We start from the raw sequence: 20995 nt of genomic DNA, 5'->3' as shown, positions 1-20995 counted from the left end.
GCAGTAGTTCTGAATCAACAGGATTACAGTTTGGGGAGTGAGAAGAAGTAGATGGTGACTAAAATCTGAGCAGGAAAAAGGAACAGAGAGTCATACAAAACTAATGTAACTGAGAAAATGAAAATTGAGATTAAAATTGGAAAGGACACTACAAAGGAAGGAAAATGAAGTGAAAAGGAAGAAACAGACTTGAGGAATCGGGAGGAGGTGAAGAAAAGTCAGAGCAGAGAAAGCTTTCTTTGTATGTTTTTGAGTTGTTCCAGAATTACTTGCAGAGTTACATGGAACAACAGCAAAGACTGAGGCAATCCAATAAACAATGAATAATGGATCTTAACCTAAACAAAGGGATATGACTAAAGAACAAACTGTATATGTTTGTACTGGGAATATCTGGGTATATCCAGGTATCAAGTGAATTTGTGAAGGCAGAGATGTGGAAATTAAAACACTGCAGAACAAATCATGAAATGAGGTCACAGGAGAGCTGTGAAAAAGGTGATTGGGTGAACTGAATTCACTGAAGTGCAGGGAACGACGGAATGATATCGGAGATGAAAATGACCGGAATGCACAAAATCCACAGTACTGAGTGAAAACCCAAAATAAGAAACTGGATAAAAACTTTTTCCTTGAATTGCTGTTTCCTTCTAAGCCATAACATCTCAAAATGTAGAACAGAAGTCAACTGAAACCCAAGCAACAAAAAAGAGATGGTACTGGAAATAATTCCCCTTAAGAGTTGCTCCTCCTAAGAAGCCTTTTAATGATCTTATTCACCACCAAAACTTCGAGAAGGAAGAAGGTTCCAAAGGAGAAATAAAATGAATAAGATTTCAGGTTCATTTTGACCTCATGTTTTTGTGAGCACAGGCTGCTTTGGCATCACCAATGCTACCTACCACAAGTAAGTGAAAAATATGTAATAGCTCCTACTTTTGTTCTCCATTCTTGGAATCTGGCCATTCAAAGGAACCTGTCCTTACCTGCCTGCTTTGGTGATGATCATCTCAGTTCCAATGTCATGGAACCTCTTCCAGAGGTCAGCACATTGCAGCTCTACCTGAATCTCTTCCATGGAACACATGGCAGCAGGCACAGGGCCTGCAGCACCAGGGCCCAGGTCAGCGTGAGTGTCAAAGGAGCAGGAAGTCCGCTCAGTGAGCACCTCAGAGTCTGAACCCGTGCTTTGCTCAGAATCTGCAAAATAAACAATCAAGTCTTAGGTGAGAAACTGCTGAACTGCCCCCACCCCTCACTGCCCTAAAAGATGGGAGGCTGGGTGAGGGGCATGGTGGAGTAGGGAGAGCGGTGAACAAAAGGAGACTTAAAGCTGGGAAGCTCCAGAGCACAGCATTCAGGGTATTTTATTATTTTTTTATGGTTTGTTTTTGTGATTTACGACCATCTTTCAGGTTTTGCATTTCCAACATGACATCTGGCATTTTAGCAACAGCTGAAGAAAACTGGTCCACAACAGGCAATATTAGGAGTACTAATGTCACCACGGTGAAGGGAAGAAGCCAAACAGGAACAATAAAGTAAAGTGCCAAATTTTAAAAAATAATAATAATTACAGACCACAGCTCCAAATCTAGACAATTTCACTGGGGGCTGGGTGTTGGGGGGGGTTCAATGCTAATAATAATGTATTCTTTAATGTCCTACTACTCAGCATCATTGCCCATCAGCCAGTAATTTTTAAACAAAGCAATTTTTCCTCTATTTATATATCTTGGTCATCAAAAGTAATGAAAAGTTGTTTGGGATCTTTAGAAGCACTTTGTCATGTATTTGAGTAAATGGCTTTTCCTAAGAGTCCAATCAGACCATTTTGGATGAAAAAAGAAAAAAAAATGTCTGTTGTAAGGCAAGGATGTAAGCATATGGAAAAAGTTACCCAAGAAGGCGGTTGAAACAAAGGGAATAAATGAGTTCAGGAGACACCTTGATTGGTTTCTGAAGTATGAGCAGAGGGGAGGGGTGATCCAAACAGGAAGGTAGGATTGAGAGCAACCAAATAAAAAGCTGGCGTGCTGTGCCAGATGGTCCTTTCTTCCTGTGTCTTCTGTACTCATGAAGGGGTTTTGGGGGGGAGGCGCATGCAGAGTGATAGAGAAGGCTGAAGTCAGATTTACCAGAGAATTTACTGTAATTTTTAAAGCTTTTTACTCTTAGAGGCCCAATGCCAAGAATCTTATCTCCTAAGATTTTCCAAACTCAGATTAGCTGATACAATCTCCTTAGGTCAAATGATACTGCAAGCTAAGCCTGAGAACCTATTTCTGCAACCCTCCCCTGACATCTAGGATTCTGATTGCTTCCCCTGTTAAATAAATACATAGACGAATATGTATTGCTACCATGCTCACTTAACTGCAGCAGGTTTCTAGGCCTGTGAAAACCCATCCCACAAGACCTTCCCTTTCCTTCCTTCTAGCCCTGATGTGTTCCTCTCTCAAACCCAGGCAGCATTGCCGGCAAGTCTTCCACAACGCTGCCAGTGCCCACAGGGAGCAAAGTGACATTTCTCTCCTCCCCAGTTCCCCACCCTTCACTTCTGAAGATATTCAGGTACTGCAGAACTGAACCAAGCTCCGAAATGACAGGAAAGTCTCTGCCCCAAATCTAGTTTATCCACAATCACTAGTCCAGTCACCATCTTCACACACACAAATATATATATACATATGTATATATGTGTATATATAGGTTTTACATGTCTAAGCATATAATTTTAGACTTGGAGCTAAACAGGGGCTAACTTTGGTCTCCTTCAAGCACAGAAAAGTGGAGCTGCTTATCTAAGATGAGAGCTGATGCTTCTGAGTGACAAATCTCCATCCTGGCCCGATTCTATAAGCCTTTCTGCTGCAGAGCCATTATATCACCATCACACACTCTGCCAAACGCAGTAATTCTGATCCCCTGAGACATGGATTCCCAAATCCCATTGTTTCTGTGATATGCCAAGAGCTCCTCACTTATCACAAGTATTGTGAACTTTTCGAAAACTTCTCAAAGCAAGAGTTTTAAAAAATAGTCTTGTCCTAACTTTGGGAGCAAAGTGGTGTGAAATCCACTTACCATAATGTGCTACAGTTATGAAAAAGTTGGAAATTTGGGACATATGATTTCTCCAATGAGTGTTTAGGAAGAGGGAGGGAAGGGAAAGATATCACTATGCTAAGTGATAACTTTTTAATGGTGGCCAAACTGGGTTGGGATTAGAATGGTGACTATGGCTGGAGAATTAGGAAACCAGAGACTCTACTCTTAACTCACCGTGTCATCTGAAATAAAATGGGGGCTCAAAGTGTGACATTAAATGGACTATTAGTCCATTTAATAATGAATCACTTGGACAGGTCACTTAACTATAATGGACCTATTTCCTTATCATGCATTTAGAAGGATTGAGCTGAAAACTTTTATAATCTCTTCCACCTCTAAGGACTTGAAGAGTGTCTATGCATACTTTCTAATGAAACTTTCAGTGATAACCCAGGTAACCTCAATTAGAAGCATCAAATTAAAATTGCTTGGGCAAGACAAGTTAAATGAGGAAAAAGACTGGGGGCTCAGATTCACATTATCATAGAAGTTAAAGAAATCAGTGGGTATTCTATTTATAGTTTCAATCAAATCAATCAATAAGCACCTGTCAGCATGTGGCCCTATATGAGGTACCATGTAGATAATTTGAAACAGAATCCCAGACCTTGAGAAGTTTCCCAGTTAGTGCTGATTAATTATGTGTTTATTGGGTGCTTACTATGTGCCCAGCACTGTGTTAGATGCTGAGAAATACCGAAGTACAGAGCGAGGCTCCACCTAAAGGGATTTACAATACAAATGGAAGCTGAGTGCATTCACAAATAGAGACCAAGACAAATGCTACCACACAGTTTCCCACACCATTACATATTGCTTTTGCATGTCTCACAGGAATTCAGCAAAGAGAGGGATCTGAGAGGACTGGAACAGTGCTGGCGAACTCATGCTTACTAGAAAAGAAGCGTACAAGATGTGGAGATATAGGCAGCATTTGCCCATGAAGAGGATTTTCAGACACAGTTATTTGTTCCCCTGGAAGTACTCTCTGCTCCTGGATTCTCACTCCCTCACAAAATAGAGCCCCAGTGACTTCTACATAAAGAATACAGGCACCAGCCCACATTTTCAATAACATAAATTAAGCTACCTTATAATACCCTTAAAATAGGGTTAAGATCAACACCTTAGGTAAAAATAAAATTGAATCCTTTGTAAAATGCGTTTCTAAATCATAGTTAGATAAAATATTTAGGTTAACCAGATCATTTATTTTAGCTATTAATCAGAATGCATAATCCAGTTAACTATGTCATTAATATAAAAAATGCAGAACAGGTTATTTCAATCAAATGGGGCCATCCATTCAGAAATACAACCAGTCCCTTGAATATCAGAAAACACCTCTGTGTTTTCAAGTTTTTTTCATTTTTCTTGGCAATTTGTGACTTCCTGCCTTCAAAAAACTAACCGTTAGGAACTCATTTGAATGACCTGGAAAGACTTCTTGGCTGTCAGATGTCTCTTGTGGACAGCATTTGAACAAGGGAAATTTTAGCAAATCAGGAACATAAATGATAAAGTTATATATAACTAAGGAAGTTAAAGAAAACTTTGCGAACTTGCATGGAACAAGTCACTGGAGAACATCGTCTGACTCATATAGTCAAACCAACATATCTATTACCATCCAAAAAAATCCCTAAACAAGAGATTCTAACCATCAGCTCATAGTGTTACTTGTTTTCTATCTCTGACCTATTTCGTGTTGATAAAATGGACACAGTAACACTAAGTTCCCATAGAAAGTTGAGTTTAGCTTAACAGCAAGTTCAATTCTCAATTTATGCAAAATAATAGCAATAAGAAAATAGTTTCTTCTTTTACATTTTACACACTATTTAATACATCTTTCCATTTGATGAGGTAGAAGCAGCATATTTTTAGGTCCATTATATAGATGAGGAAATTGAGACTAAGAAAATTAAAAACAACAACATGGCCTAGAAGGTAGGTCTTCTGTGTCCTGACCCAATCATCAGGTCTCTCCCAAGATCATATCAGGTTCAACCCCGGCCAAAAGAGCCAGCAATCTGTAATAACCCTCAACTATTGTAACCATCCTTACAAATGAAATGGCTTAATATGTTTGATCCTGGCCAAGTCACATAACTATTCTGGCCCTCATTTTCCTTAATCATTTTAGCACAGCATATGCACATTTAATTAGAGGTGCTCTAAAGTCCCTTTAGGTCTAATGTTTACTGGATGGATTAGTAGTGCAGCTTAAAGACCACCAATTCTAACAACAGCAACTCAACCATGATAAGTTGAGTTGGTTGGCATGCACAGAAAATGCCTAATTTATATGTATTTTGACTTAATATCAAAACCAGACACTGTTAAAACAGATTTCACAGTCTTCCAGGCAATTTTCATCTCCACTTAACTAATAATTTTGAGGAGTAATTCATTACTACAGTGAACAGAGAACATTTACGCCTGGGGCTCTGCTCTTCACCATGAGTGGGGTGTTGGAGAGTCACTTCATTTCACAGAGCCTCAGTTTCCGTATCTTAACTATTTCCTTAGCATATCTATTACTATTTCCTTATCTTTACTATTAGGGACTGGGGGAAGATATCTTCTTGCACAGAAAATTGTATTTATAGCTTTATGATAAAATAGAAATTAATGATTCTGTTGATAACAATGCTAGTGACTTTGGACTGTGAGATGAATATAAGCCCACAAGAACTATCCCAACCAAAGGGTTAATGGTCAACATCTATTGAACACCTACTAAGTATCTGATGCTCTGCTAAGACTATATATATATATATATATATATATATAAATGTTATATATATAACCTTATTTAATAAAACAAATCTAAGAGCTATCATTATTACCTCCATTTTATATATTATTGACACCAAAATCCAGATTACATCAGCTCCACCTCCTGAGGATTGCAGGCATGTGAGACTATATTTAATTCCACTTCTATTTCACCAAACATTTCTGCTTTGTATAGATCAGGTTATATAGTAATAGACCAAGACAGATAAAATAGGTTCTTGCTCCGAAGGAGCTCACAATCCAATTTCATGGGAAAGGACACACAAACTATTAAAGAAGACTGGCTATGATAGGTGTTCCAATAGATATGGGAGCAAAGTATTAAGGAGCTTTGAAGAACAAGCAAGTCAGTGATTTGGGATCAAGAAGACTTCACAAGGTGACATTTGAGGATGGACTTGAAATATAAGTTCCATATGAGCAAACAAAGAATTTATGGGAATGGAACTAAAGGTAGTGGGAATAGCATCAGTAAGGACTTGCCATTTTTAGAGAATTACAAGCACACTGATATGGCCATAGCTTAAAATACATAAGGGAAGAGGGGAGGTGAGATAAGAGATAAAGGTGGAAAGTCAGGTTCAACTCAAACTCAACTAAATGACTATTTATTTAACATTTACTACGTGCCAGTCACTCTTCTAGATCCTTGAGACATCAGGGAAAAAAATCTCTGGCCACATGGAGTTTATATTCCAGGAGGAACTTGGCTGTCATAATATGGAGTTTACACTTGTTTTCTTTATACCAAAGGTTTTTTTTAAGTGGAAGTGATGATAGTTCTGTCTTCCCTTCTAAACTATGAATTCCACAAGCTGAATCTAATGCTTTGTCACATCTTCTATATGAATGATGTACAATATAGCCTGGTTTCATTGTGGGAGATGGGTCATAGAAGACTACTATAGTCAGATAAGAGATGCAGGATTTTCTGAGATTAGATGTACAGTGCCACTTCCATAAGCCTGGACTTCAGCTATCATATTTTACTCTAAGGCAGAAAACAGTTTGAAACAAAGGCGAAAGACACAACCCAGATGATAATCAAACAATTCTTTTTTTCTACCAATAACTGGAACATAACTATATTGAGTGGTACTTCCTATCTGATATGAGTGGGGCAGCTACTCCGTGGTCTATTTCTTAAGTCCTGAAGTCTCCAAAACCAAGACTCCCACAGCCATCTAAGGGCTCCCATTCACACCAGGGCAGACATCAGAAGCTTATAACCCAGGCAGCACTCTCTGTACCAAGCTCAAGTAAACTCCTATTTCTAGAGGATTTCTGCAGTGGAAATTGGTTCTGGGATGTCAGATTTTATCAGGTAGCTTAGCAAAATCTGGTGATGAAACTTTTCATAGACTAATTCTAAATATGGCAGAAGCAGAGCACTTGGCACTGACCTGAGGACGGACTGAGCCCAAATTTGATACCCAGTCCAGAGCTTCAAGGGAACGAACTATACCCAGGTTGGATTAAAGTAAAATTATGATGATAGCAAACACTCAAACAAGCCTGTTAGATGACTTTAGTGATGGAATGAGGTCTCTGAGCTCTCCATGCCCTCCAAGTTCTATTTGGGAAAAGGGGGGAGGTAACCTGAAGCCTGCAATTCCCATGCCAATAAGCCAATTAAGGAGACCAAAAGCACATATCTCTCAGCTGCCTAAAGCACTCTCCACCTGACAACCAGCATCTCTCTCAGTGTTACACAGAACCAGATGCAAGGACCCAAAGTCATCCCTGAGAACTCAGCCTTTTAAAGAGGCTTTGCAAAGAAGTGGCAGCAGTAATTTTTATATATATTTCTTGTTGATCAAACAAAGGCTCAGTGTCATGAAAGGTTCAGCCTCTAACGCTCCAGCATACTTTGCAAGTGGAAGCAAAAAGGAAGAGAAGTTATGAGCACTACACTAGATATTCCATATACATTATCTCATGCATTTTTCTCAGAAAACCCTATGAAGTAGGCACTACTGTTGCCATTTTATAAAGGAGGAAACTGGGGCTTGGTGAGACTGAGAGGCTTCCTCACATTATATAACTAGTCATAGTGGGATTTGAGTCCTCCTGACACTAGAGTTGATGTTCTTTCCACTATACACTGTTTCCCCATTTTCAGAACGAGACCTGCAGAGCTGGGTGCTTCCCACAGTGAACTTGGAAATGCAGAGCTAACGTTCAGGCAGTTCAGGCAGACAGCTCTATGGAGACTAAGATATTGTCAGTTCTTTGGGGAGAGGAGAAAATTCAAGCCAAAGTCAGACAGGAATTTTACTTTCTCAGTAGCTGGGCAGTTGTGTTCAGGAATATTTGAGATATCTTCAGCAACTTAATATTATTTAATAAGTAAGCACAAGTACCAAAAAAAAAAAAAAAACAACAACAACACCTTTTGTACTATTTCACTTCCTGTCCCCAGTCCCCCTTGGGTAAAACATCTAAAGGTGACAGGTCACTGAAGATCACCGTCAATGTCAAGCCACTCTTTCACTCTAGCCTAGACCATAAGCAAAACAACATTAGAAGGTACTCAGAAAATGTTTGGACTTTGAGAAATGTGTAATGACACCATTGAAAGATAAGAAAAGGCAGCTGAGGTAGTTCCTACTTACACGGAATTTGGTTTATTTAGGCTTAACTCAGGTCACAGTTCATGGCCCAAGAGTTTTTGATAGTCTTAAATGGATATCTATATTTGAGGAGAATTCATCTGACAACAATGTATGTGAAAACATTTATAAACAGTAAAATATCAAATTAACATGTAAGATTACATGCCAATGATAAAGTTAATCAGGAAGACCAAGAAAAAATAAAGACAAATATGGGTCTTGGGTTTCCTAGAACAGTCCTAATTCCAAATATTTTATTTCATTCTTCCTATAAAATTAAAATTTTTGAGATTGACTTTTAGTTCAGAAAATATTCCTGATGGAAAGCACAGAAAATGCATAAATAGAATAATAAAAAATTGGTCACAAGCCACATGGCAATATTCGATCTAAATACCTCTTACACCAGAGGTCCTCCAAAAGTTGATCCTAATTGACTGGGTGGTCTTCAAGATTTACCAGTCAATCTTAAGCCAGCAGCTGTCAACACAGGCCCCTCCTTGAGGTTCTTGGCGTATTTTCTGGGTAAAGTGACACATTAGTTCATCCCCAAGCCAGTGCTTCTTTGCTCTTTGCAACCACAACTACTTCTAACCTCCCACTACCACTCTGGCCACTGTTATAGCACCATCAGTCATCTGCCATAGTGGTCTTTAATTTCCATGAAGTGAGAAGGAGCCCTTCTCCCATAGGCCCTAGAAGAACTTGCCTTATACCTTGTTAGGATATTCTCACTGAGCACCAATAAATAAACAAATTCGTGCTAATACACTAAAGGGGAAGAAGTAAACAGCCAATTTTCAAGCAATAAGTATAATTTAACTTCCAGAGACAGTGCCCTTGGAGATGGCAGTCTCAAACATGTAAGTAGAACAGACATTTGAGTAAAACCAGGAACATGAAATTCCCTTCAAATTATATGCAAGAGACCACCAGCTACACTAAGTTTAAAACCCAGTGTATCATGCCGAACATAGACAGCCATCCTGTTTAAGGACTATAAGAGAGCTACATGGCTGGCAACTATGTAACAACCTCCCCAATAATCTAAATCCATTCATTTGATAAATCATTTATTTATTCAGCAAATAATTACTGATGAACTCACTTAGACCTAGCAATGTGCTAGGGACTATGAGGGGCACAACATTGAATAAGATATGATCTATGCTCTCAGGAACTTACAAAATCACTTAGGAGACAGGATAGGTCAATAAATAATCTAATAAAAATAGAATAGTCAAAATCCAACATGACACATAGCACACTGGGGACTGGAATTTGGAATTCAAAAGACCAAGTTCTAAAGTTCACCTCTTCCTTTCCAACTGTCTAATCTTGAACAAGTCACTTAACCTCTTGAAGCCTTAGTTTTATCATTTGTAAAATGAGGATATCATTAGTACCTACTGTGTGAATCACTAACACAGCATGTATGTATGTTTATGTGAATACCTTATCAACAGTAAAACAGTAAAAGGGATAGATAAACGCTAATTTTCATGTTCTTCTAAGAGAAATATCAACAAAATGCTATGGAAGTTTAGAGATAAGAAGAATCTCTTCCAGCCCAGTGGTCTTTTCTGGGCCTAGTGAAGAGATGTCTGCAATAAAAAGGCAGAAATGGGGGAAAGGAGGAGAAGGATCTTCCAGGAAAGGGGAACTTTATGGCAGAGGCATGGCAGTAAAGTCTACCAGACAGGTTTAGAGAACAGCAAGTAATTCAGAAACACATCTGCATTAGTCCTCTTATATCCTCAGCACCTGGGACAGTGCCTGGCACCTACTATGCACTCAATTAAATGTTGGTTTTGTTGAATAAATGAATGAATGAAATGCTGTCTGTTTAGCAAGGCAGGAGAAGAGATGTGACCAAAGTGTAGACTGAAGCCAGATGAGTGTAGACTGAAGCCAGGGGAGTGTAGACTGAAGCCAGATGAAGAATCTTGAATGCTATTCACCTTCTGATCTTCCAGAGACGAATATACCTCTGGTAATAAGGTATCTTCATTGAATGCCATGTTCCCAGTGAAATCCCAAGAGGGTCACCTCCACATATAACCTAAATTATTGGAATCCCCCCCACTTTTCCTTCCATGACTGTGAGCTGTGTTAAGCTGATTGGCAAGGTCTGACCTAAAGTTTTTCACAGGCTCCAAATGAGTTCAGTGAATTCAATCACTTCTGTGAGTAGCACTCCCAGCCAAGCATCTAGAAAATTCTCAGATATTATTTCTCTTCCACGGCAGCTCAAGAGGAGAAGGTGCCAGTGGTCATGAGGATAAAAAAGGGGGAAAGAGTAAGGTCTTCAAGCGCTAGAGCTAGTGATGCTGAGGGAGAAGAGGGAGGGCACGCAAGCCCTCTCCTTCAGAAACAGAGTGATTCCTGCCCCCCTCCACATCCCCATTCAGCTAGGGTCTGTGCTGTCTATAGTAAAGCAGGGTTTTCAGAGATGCATCCAGGAAGGGGATAATGCACAGTCCTTCTTTAGAATCACACAGACCCAGAGGTATGACTTTGAGCAAGCAACTTAACCTTTCTAGGCCAATTTCCGCATCTAAAATAGAGATGCCAATAACTCTCAGTAAAGCCCCTGGCACACATCAGGAGTATATTAAATGTTAGTTCCTTCCATCATGTGGAAAGGGGAGTGACCACAAGGGTTAGATCTTTTCCCAATCACTTCCCTGTGCATATCTGAGAGAGAGAAAGAAGGTTTGTGTTCTTTCAAATAGAGAAAAGAAGATGTAAAGAAATCCTAATAAAGAAAATCCTAATAAAGAAAATGTAAAATGTAGAACAGGAAAAGATCACATGGTGAGAAAATAATTCAGGGCCTGGAGCAGAAATCATCAAAACTGAATGGTGTTAGAAGAAATGGTGGAAAGGTAGAAGGAAGGAAAGCAAAGAAATAGTGAAAATGTCAGCTAAGAAAGCCTCCTTTTGTGTGGGCCTGCCTACGTGATGCTCCCCTAGTCGACAATGGCTGCCACACTATTGAGAAGGCAAATGACTAGAATCTGAAAGAAGAGACAACAGGGAATACCACTGGGCAAAGATGTATGTTGGACCTTCAGTAAGGAAATGGGGCTGGGGAAGCAAAGTCGAATCTTGACTTTGGTCAGCCTTGGCTGGAGAAGCAGTCCAAGGGCACTGTTCCATGAAAAAGGGGGACACAGGAAAGAGTCGGGAGGGCGCAGCCTGACTCCAAATTGACACCCTTGTCAAAGCACTCACCCTCTGGCTCAGGCTAAGGAAAATACACACTGAGGAGGCAGGAAAGATCTAGAGCTTAAGGGAGTCTCCCAGGGAGAATGGGGATGAGGTCTGAGAGTTGTTCACTATAACCCCATCGCTGAAACTTAGCCAAGGTGACCTGCCCAGTGCCACCCACCCAGAAGTACCACAGAGAAGCAAAGGACCCGGGTCTTGCTCCGAAGCTTGAATTCATCCACTGTGCCATACTTCCTTCAGAAATCCTAAAGCCAAACGCTTTGATAAGAGAACAGAATCCAGTTTTGGGGTATAGGGCAAGCATTGAGAGTGAAACGCACACCCTGGATTAATCATATTCATGGCAGTGTCTTTAAATTTACAATTCACTGACCCCAGCTGGACATGCTTACCAAACTTGGAATCCCATCCTCACATCCCAAGTCCCCAGAACCCTCCAGGAAAAGCCCCCCTCCTGTCTTCTCTGGTCTTCTTTCTTCCTTCTAAAGCCCTCCCCAGAAGAGAATGAGTTGTCAAAGGATGCTCACCTTAGGGCAGATTTTTGGTGATGGCCAAGAAGAGGGTGGGGCAAGGCAAAGGATTACCTAACACTGTCCTCTGCATAAAGGCTGACTTGGGAATTCCAAAGTCAACATGTTATTCCTAACTCCATTCCTGCCTCCTTGAGTAATCCTGCCTAGATCACTTAACTCCACTCGTTCCTCTGCCAACACCTTGGCTACAGCATGCCTCTGTTTTCCCCCAGGCCTACCTACCTTGGTCAGAATGACTCTTGAAGAGACAGTGTCGTCCAAGTGTGTCAGCAATTCAGACCCTGACAGCTTCTAAAATAGCTGGTGGGTTGTTGCTGGGTGTCTGTTGCTCTCCAAAGGAGCGGTGGTGTCACTGAGGCAGCAGGATTTCCTTGCCAAAGTTGCTCCTCCCCTCCTCCCCATAAGGCTCTGCACTGCCTCTCCCTGGCCTGGCCCAGGAAGACTTGGAGGCCAGGGGCCGTGGCATTTAAGCACTGTCAGAGTTCCCACTTCAGTCCCCATCATGGTGCCAGTTCGGCATCTGTCATGATGACCCAGCCTGAACTGTATTTAGAAGCTTCGGACATGGCACGGTGTCCTGACCCATCTCAGGGTGACAGGAGATTTCCTGAGCACCTGGGCTTGTGATTCCCTCCAGAGAATGGGGGGGTCAAAAAGACTTTATGTTTCCTTCTCAGGAGGGTCCCCATCTGCTACAGGCCTCTCTCAAACACTCAATCTCCATCAGTGCTATCATATCAAGCTATTGTAAAAATCCAGACTTTTTATAAAGCTTATAAGACATGTTAGAGGAAAGAGAGAATCATGGGAAAATCTATCAGAAAATGGGTTTAACGGTCTGTCCATGGACTATTCTTACAAACATAAATTTCCCTAGAATTATATCCTGGGAGTGGACAGAATCTACCAGATATTGCCAGTGAACAGAGAGAGCCTGCCTAGGACTCTTAACTTCTTGGGGGACAGTACATAATATTTCACTTCATCTTCTTGGCAGACTCTATGCCCATCTTGAAAGTAGCTTACCGGAGTCCAAAAAAAAAAAAAAAAAATGTGAGTTATTCCTGGTTACTGGTTTTAAAAAAAACCAAAAACCAAAAAAACAAAAAACCTTTTTTATTTACACTTGAATGTAATCTCCACCCAGACAGGCAGACTGATAATTGTGTAACACTAATTGGGTGGGCTGTCTGTTTTGAGGGTTACTGCACATGGATGGGTCTAGTCCTCAACTCTGCTAGAGCATAAGAGAAAGAAAGGCTTCTTCCCCATTGACCCTCAACCAGTGTCCCTGACCAGAGTCCCATGGAGATAGCCTGTCATTTAAAAGGCATCAGTGTTTGGTCTCTCCCCATTTCTGGGCAAGGACCCAACACTCAGAGAATGTGGTTTTAGGATCATGGCATCTAATCCATTCAAGGATTATTTGCTCCCCCTATTGCTCAGATGGGTGTGTTAATCATCACCTCCCTTTGTTCTGTAATAAATTCAGCCCTGGCTAATTCCGAGCCTCTATGCATCACTGGAGTTTAAAGATGGCGTTTTGACAGGTCAGATATTTAGAATCAATAGACCACCAACCAGTCAAAAATCTTAAGTAGTTTTAGGAACATGTGGAAGTAATTTTTTCCCAGAATTCACAAGTCTGAAGGATGAGATCTTATTGATGGCATGTGGGCTGTTGTATATATTAAAATATTATTTTATATACCATATTCTATGTGTAATCAAAACTGATTTAACAGTGAAGGCTGATTTTCCTTATTATGCCAAATATCACATGTTATCAGATAGAAATTACAATGGAGTAGACACTACACAGCATCTTTAAAAGAACCAATAAAAAGGTAAGATAAAATTATAAGTGAACGTGGGGGCCCCTGGCTGGCTCAGTCGGTGGAGCATGTGACTCTTGATCTCAGGGTCGTGAGTTCGAGCCCCACGTTGAGCGAAGAGCTTACTTAAAAAAATATATGCATGTAAGTGAATGTGCAGTGACTAGTGACGTAAAATACAAATGTTATAGGCTACAGCACTTCACAGAAATCAGAATATTTTGTGTGACGCTGGATGTATACCTACATTTTAATTATAACCATCTCAATTGCATGCAGTCAATCTTTTTGTAAGGGAAAAACTGTTTCATAAAATATTAATTTTGAATTTTTTCAATGAAGAGGTTATTAACCTAACGTCAGTGGATGGGCTTTGGGGGTTTATATGACCTAAAGTCATAAGTTAAATTTGTAAGGGCTTGCATTTCTCGGGGAAGAGAAGGAAGAGAATGTATGGTATTTATGGGATTCTCAAAGCAATCCATGACTTTAAAAGGATGAGGACTACTGGTTTGAAAGACTTCCTCCAAGTGGGGAAAATGTCTAATTTCTAAGTTCTTCTGCTGTAATGTAAAGCATTTTCCCTTCGCCAGATATTTTCAACAGGAAAAATATTCAAAATACGACACAGAATACTCGTGGTGCATCTTCACAAAAATGCGTTGTCTCCCTTATAAAGTCAAAGTGGTTGTGTTTCTCTGCCAGTGTTAAACTTTCTCTGTATGGTTCCTTATTTCTCATTTATCTGTATTTTAACCACAAATACATGTATGTATAAATGTTTTTTTTAATCGTTTGGAGAGGTAGGGGGAATTAAAAACTATCTTTAAGTGAACGAAAATGGGGCTTTTTCTTCAGCCTTGCTGCTTTTACTCATTCATACTCCCTCGCTCTCCTTACCCCTGCCTCTCAGAAAATCCTCAGTTGGCAAAGGAAGCCCAGGCTCACCAGGCCGTTTCTCCTTCTGTGTGCCAAAACCACAGTAAGTTTGCTCCTGTGGGACAAACAGTCTGGCCCCCTCACCAGGGACGGGCTCCAGGTTGGTGGTTCCCATACCTCAGAAGAAACCCTCCTCCCAGCCCCTACCCCCAGCCCCACCCCCACCCTGTGTCCTCCAGGGCAATGCCTGCAAGAGGCAGCTCCTCAGGGAAGGCTGGGCACAGCCAGTAGGTGACATTGCCCGCTGCAGGACTGCCAAGGCTTTCCTAAAGGCCACGGCAACAGCCTGCCCACGAGAACATTTTGGTGAGCTCAGTTTGTTTGCTACTGAGAACCTCCTTGCCCTCACAGTCTATTTTTACCGTGCTGTGACACAGAAGACTGCACTGTCACAAAAGTGAATGATAAATAGAGTAAACTCTCCATTATCTATCGTTCTGTGGTGAAAGGAACCCTGGATTCAGAACCAGAAGGCAGGAGTTTGAGCCCTGGTTCTGACCTTGATATGACCTCGAGGAAGCCACTGCATCCCGCTGAGTGTCAGCTGAGGCATCTGTAGAAAGTGGATAAGGAATCCCACGGCTTACCCCACTCGATGAGTCCTCGGCAGGGTGAAATCATGCCGATGAAAGCACTTTATCAACTACAATGTGCCTTCAAAATATAAGTCATCAGCACTACATTTCATCGTTTAACCCGCAGAGATTTCTCCCTGTGCTCAGAACACCGTGCTGAACTCACCCTGATGGGTCCATGCCCATTAAAGACAGGAAACTGAGGCTCAGAAGCAAAGTGGTGACGTGAGGTCTGCTGGCTGGGAGCCCGCACTCTCTCCTCTCACTCCCCCACGTTGTGCACTTGACTTACTCTTGCTGAGCAACTACTGCCTCGCTTTAAAATCCCTAGCTCCTTGAGGCAAAGATCTAGACACAATGCCCTCCCCAGCATCTCATCCCATGACCTATGGTTCTGCTAGATCTGAGCAAGGTCTCAGGATACCTAATTGCGGGGTGGGGACTAGTGCCCAGGTGTGCTGACCAATGGATCCCACCATATCATTGCCACCAGGGCCCCTGAGCTACAACACCTGGCCATCACCCCCATGATGACCCTGCGGCATGACAAGATCCTGAACTATCAGGATTAGAGGCTCTCCCATGCTATGTGCGCCTTTTACTATATTCTGATTCTCTGTTAACCAAAGTGGGTAGCGTCTCTTCACTAGTCAAGAAAAATAGCCCATCCTCTAATGGGGGCAGGCAGGTAGTTGTCTTTAAATGATCAGATTACATTATATACTCCAGGAGATCTGTTCCATCACAAACCCCTTCATATGGAGATCCCTAGGCTGTAGGACAGTTATTATAGCCAAACTGCTTTGTCATTGTCAGTGACAGGAGGCTTTGTTCATTCCAATGGCAAAATGTTTTGTGGATAGGCCCGTGGGATTCGCAGACCTGCAGCAGAACTGGCCTTCTGCTCCCTTAGTGTGAAATGAAAGCCAGTCCCAGTGAAACTGCAAGTTTTCCATAAAGTTACTCAGCTTCTCCAGGGTCTAACATTCCTGTCTCTCTTCTCTCTGGACTTCAGTGTAGTTCTTCTCTTAAAGTATGCCTCACTTCTTTGCCCCACTGACTCACTATTGTGGCAGGATTCAACAATGCTTACAAACTCTGTGAGGAAATGCGTAATGAAAGAGGCTGCTGTTGATTCTCATTCCTCAAAAGAACTTTCCGGAGCATGCTGCTTGTTGCCAGAGAGGAAGTGACATCTCTTCCCTCCAGAAAGACCCTCCTATGATTCGAGTTGGGATTACAATGCATCTGGATTCAGTTCTCACAAAACTATTTATCTGTGGAGATGGATGTTCTGCTAACTCAGCCTTTAGAAGAAAGAATGTGACATGTTTCTTGTCATGCTCTTATCTTAAACTAAACTACCTGTGAAAGACTTCCTTCTCGTCATTATTTATAGTTTAATTACAAACCATTGTGGTCCATGAAAAATACATCCCCTTAAGCGAGGAGAGAAAATGAGTTTTAACACATATGTCAACTCTGGTCGTTTGATGGTGGCAGTCAGGAGCACAAAATTGAGGCGTATGAGGCCCAATCCAAGCTCAAAGGGAAGAGCACCAGATTGATGAGCGATGTCTGCCAAGGGCACAGAAATAGGGGATAGCAGTCTATGTGTGACATATTCACTATTATATTTGTTCCAAGGCTTCTACTAAAATGCTATCATGCATGCATCAGCACACTGTCCCTCTTACCTGCTTTATGGGAATAAAGGCGAACGTGCTATTGTTCATAATTTGTGCCATTATTTCCAAGTGGACCAGGTTTTCTGAAGGCAGCAGATAGGCCACTAATCTCTCTCCTCTAGCAATAAGGTCCTCATGTTAGCAAACTTCCTCTGCTCTGACACAGTTGTGGTTTTAATGGAGAACTAATGTCTTCATCAGTATCTGTGCTATTTCACACTTCATTTCCTTCCCCAGCTCTTGGATGAAAACCATTCGGTCCTGGTGATTTACTTTGTGGGAGTTTCTTTCAAGTTAAGTTTCCTTCTCTAGGGATGCCATGCAAGCATTTTTCAGGGCTCCAGCGGGGGAGCACCCAGCCTTGAAACATCAGTGTGTGATCAAGTCATTCAAGAAAGCCAAAAGGCCTTGGCAGGCACCTAGCAGTGAGGTCCTTGGCCTCGGCCTTTGAGGCTGAAGGCAACAGAAGCAGCTGCTACTTTTTCTGCCTCTCAGGGAGCACTGGTTCAGTGGGGCAAGGTGGTCTAGATTGCCAGGACCCCGAGCGCTAGGAGCACATAGAAGGAACACACAGATGCTTTGACACTGAAACAGTTCAGGCCTCTCTGTATATCACAGTGAGTTTCACAAAATCTCCAAACAACCTCAAGGCAAAATCTTAAACTTCTTTTCTATGCCCTATGGTTGTAGCAACCCCCCAGCCCGGATTCTCTAAGACAGTCCTAATTTCAAATATTCCATTCTGTGGCTCTTGAAATACATTTCCATTTAAAATATACAGATAGAAGATAACATCCTAATATCTGGCTTGAAAAACCATCCTTTAGCATAAGTACACAATAAAATACTTAACTTTTAATTTGGCACATTCTGGCCAAATGGCCCAACTGTCAGGAGTCGGTAGGGAGGGTAAAGGAAAAAGTGGCACAACGTCAAAAAAAAACTTTAAAGGACTGCTCTCCCAAGACAGAAACAGAAAGTACCTACCCCTCGGCTGTAACAGTCACACAGCCTTGGGGGCTGGGCATACGGGGCTGGTGAAGGACAGATTCCTCTGCAGCTCCTTCAGGCAAGACCACACCTGACTTGTTCTCCACTGGGAGGCGACAAAAAAGGATTGAGGATAAAGGACCCAAGACGAAGCTGCCCAATGCAGAGCCAAGACACACTAGCATGCAGAGAACCTCTCACTGCCTGCATCCTAGGGGCAGAAGCCCACATGATGTGGTCTCGTTTTTGGCCTTAAACAGAGTTTAAGGAGGCCAGAGCCGTGTTGGACCATTGAAGAATCTGCCAGTTTCTGCAGAAGATACGGAAGCACCTTCCCTCAAAGCAAACTCCACATAGAGAGCCAGGCCTGAGGTCTTCCCAGAGAAGCCTGTTTAAGTGGCACGAGCCTGAGCCACACAGCCGCTGCTGTGGTTTTGCTGCTACTGTTTTGTTTTTTAAAAGAATATCTGATAATCATATCTTGATAACTACGAGCCTGCCCTTCACCCTCTGACAGGTAAGCTTTAATCAGAATACCACACAGAGTTCAAACACTATTTAACACCAAGAAGAGTAAGAAAGGACAGCTTCAATTTCTCAACACTTGCTGGTATGAAAGCATGGTGTATTCCATATTTCTCACTGGAGGACCAGGTGGGTCATTCTCAACATCAGCATGTGTGACCTTGGGTCTTTGCCAAATGAGGCAGTCAAAACAGGAAAGCCCAGCATGTCACAGGGGCGCTCTGAATGAGTGCGAGCATTTATGCCACCCAAAAAAGTAGCACCCGTGAGCAATGTTCATACTATAGCAAATGTAAATTTTTAAGAACAGATAAAATCATTACACTGTTCAGATGTCATCTAGCTATATACAATAAGAATTGGAATATTCCAGAAAGCAAATGACTAGGAAAAAAAACGATATCCCTAATGTCATAAAACACCTAGCTTGGAATAAATTTCCTTGACAGTGGAGAAATGAATCTTCTCACCCAAAGGCTAGAAATGTCCAAATTCCAGCTGTCAGAGGATAACAAAATCATGGGGAGGGAGTTTATGTCTCCACTGTAGGAGATGCTGTCCCTGCTTGACTTGGTATTCTAAGTTCTTTGTAGACCCCTACATTAACTTTAGTGGAGTCCCACACACTGCTCACATGCAGTCCCCCAGAATAAGAATCAGGGAGGTCTCTCTGCTAAGAAATAGGAGTAACCTGGGCCACTCCTCCTTCTCCCAGCTGGAGAAAGGCAACTGGAGGGGTTTTGAGTAACAAGAATACCAGTCATTGGCTCCAAGCCTGGGGCAGGAGATCTGTGGAATCCCAGGCCCTGGTCCTCCCCCTTTGGCTGGCAGGGTCTCCAAATGGCTCTTGAGCTCTCCTTGGCAGTCATTAAAGTTCACCTGCTGCAACCACAGGTGCCATTCTCTGCTCCACCTCATGGCCTTGGTTGCAACACCCCATTGTTCCTGATCCCAGGGGGGGAGCCTGAAGGTCACCATTGGCCTGGGCCAAAACTGCTTCCTGCTCCCATCCCTGCCAATTTGCACCACACACTCCAAAGGTCACCAGCTTGATGTCAATGCTTCCTATCCCTACATGGGCCTTGCTGCTTCTCCAGACCTACAGCCCCTACTAGGGCCATCCCTGCTGCACATGGGAGAGGAGCCCGTCCCCAGCAGTGTCAGATATCTGAATGGGACTCTCGAGCAGTGCCTTCAGCTCCTAGGAATGTAGGGCTGCGGTGACAGATGATGTAAGTGTACTACAGGGAGCACAGTTCCTCTGTGCTTAAAACCAACCAGGTCTTCTGGCTGAAACGAAGACTCTCAGGTCTCAGATGGGCCCTTACGGAGAGGCAACCTTGTTCGGCACTCTCTTTTTATAAGCCTTGTTACAATCCTGGAGCCAACCAGCAGTGCCAGCTGTTGAACCCCTCTGTCTCCCTGGCAGCCCTGAACATAGCCCTGAACACCTACAAATGTCCAGACTGGGTGCCCACACGAAGTATGGCTGAACTTCCCAGCTGGGCTAGCCAGAAGAGGCTCCTTAGACAGAATCATAGTTACTGTTTGGCTCTGGGAAGGCTGACAAAGACTTTTTTCTTGCCCAAGAACCTGCTGTAGAGTCCACAGAAAACAGAAACCAAGAACTTTCTTTACCTGAAATTCTTTGTCTCAGAACACCAAGTACAGGACACCACCAGGAAAAGGCTCTTAGCAATTTAAGGAATGGTACATCCCCCAGCTATTTTGATCCACCCTCAGCTCAAGCATCTTAGAGCAGTAGAGAAACAGAGAAAGCAGCACCAAAAGGAGGTTGGAAGAAAAGGAGGCATTTCATTTTTTTTTTTTTTAAGTTTATAGACCCAGTCCTGACATTTTTCCACATTGCCAGTGACTGGTTTCCAGCTTGTTCTCTTTAAGACTGAGAATGTTCTCTTGAAGACTTGATTTTGTGACAAAATTCATCAAGCCCCCTGCTTCTAATTATAAAACACATTTTAAAATGCAGTTTCATTATTTCCTAGTTCACACAATAAGACTTCAGATGGGAACAGAAGATGCATGAGAAAAGCCGTGTGCCCCGTAATATGTATGATGTTACACATGTGGGAATTGCCTGAAACCCATGTCTTCCTAACTCAGCACTAATATTTTACACACAAG

The 20995-nt window shown here is 42.1% G+C and overlaps 1 protein-coding gene across 1 annotated transcript in view; it reads right to left on the bottom strand.

Moving 5' to 3' along the window:
• The window catches only part of TBX15 (T-box transcription factor 15), a 99091-nt gene that overhangs the window by 42695 nt on the left and 35401 nt on the right, over positions 1 to 20995 (bottom strand). Inside the window, exon 2 of the mRNA XM_032415494.1 lies at positions 987 to 1200. Coding sequence (XP_032271385.1) covers positions 987 to 1200 — 214 coding nt within the window. The remainder of the gene's footprint in view (positions 1 to 986; positions 1201 to 20995) is intronic.

This window comes from Phoca vitulina, unplaced genomic scaffold, assembly GCF_004348235.1.
Source record: "Phoca vitulina isolate PV1807 unplaced genomic scaffold, GSC_HSeal_1.0 scaffold2, whole genome shotgun sequence".
NCBI classification, from domain to species: Eukaryota; Metazoa; Chordata; class Mammalia; order Carnivora; family Phocidae; genus Phoca; species Phoca vitulina.
The sequence above is the reverse complement of the archived record's forward strand: the minus strand, read 5'-3'. Positions and strand labels throughout refer to the sequence as shown.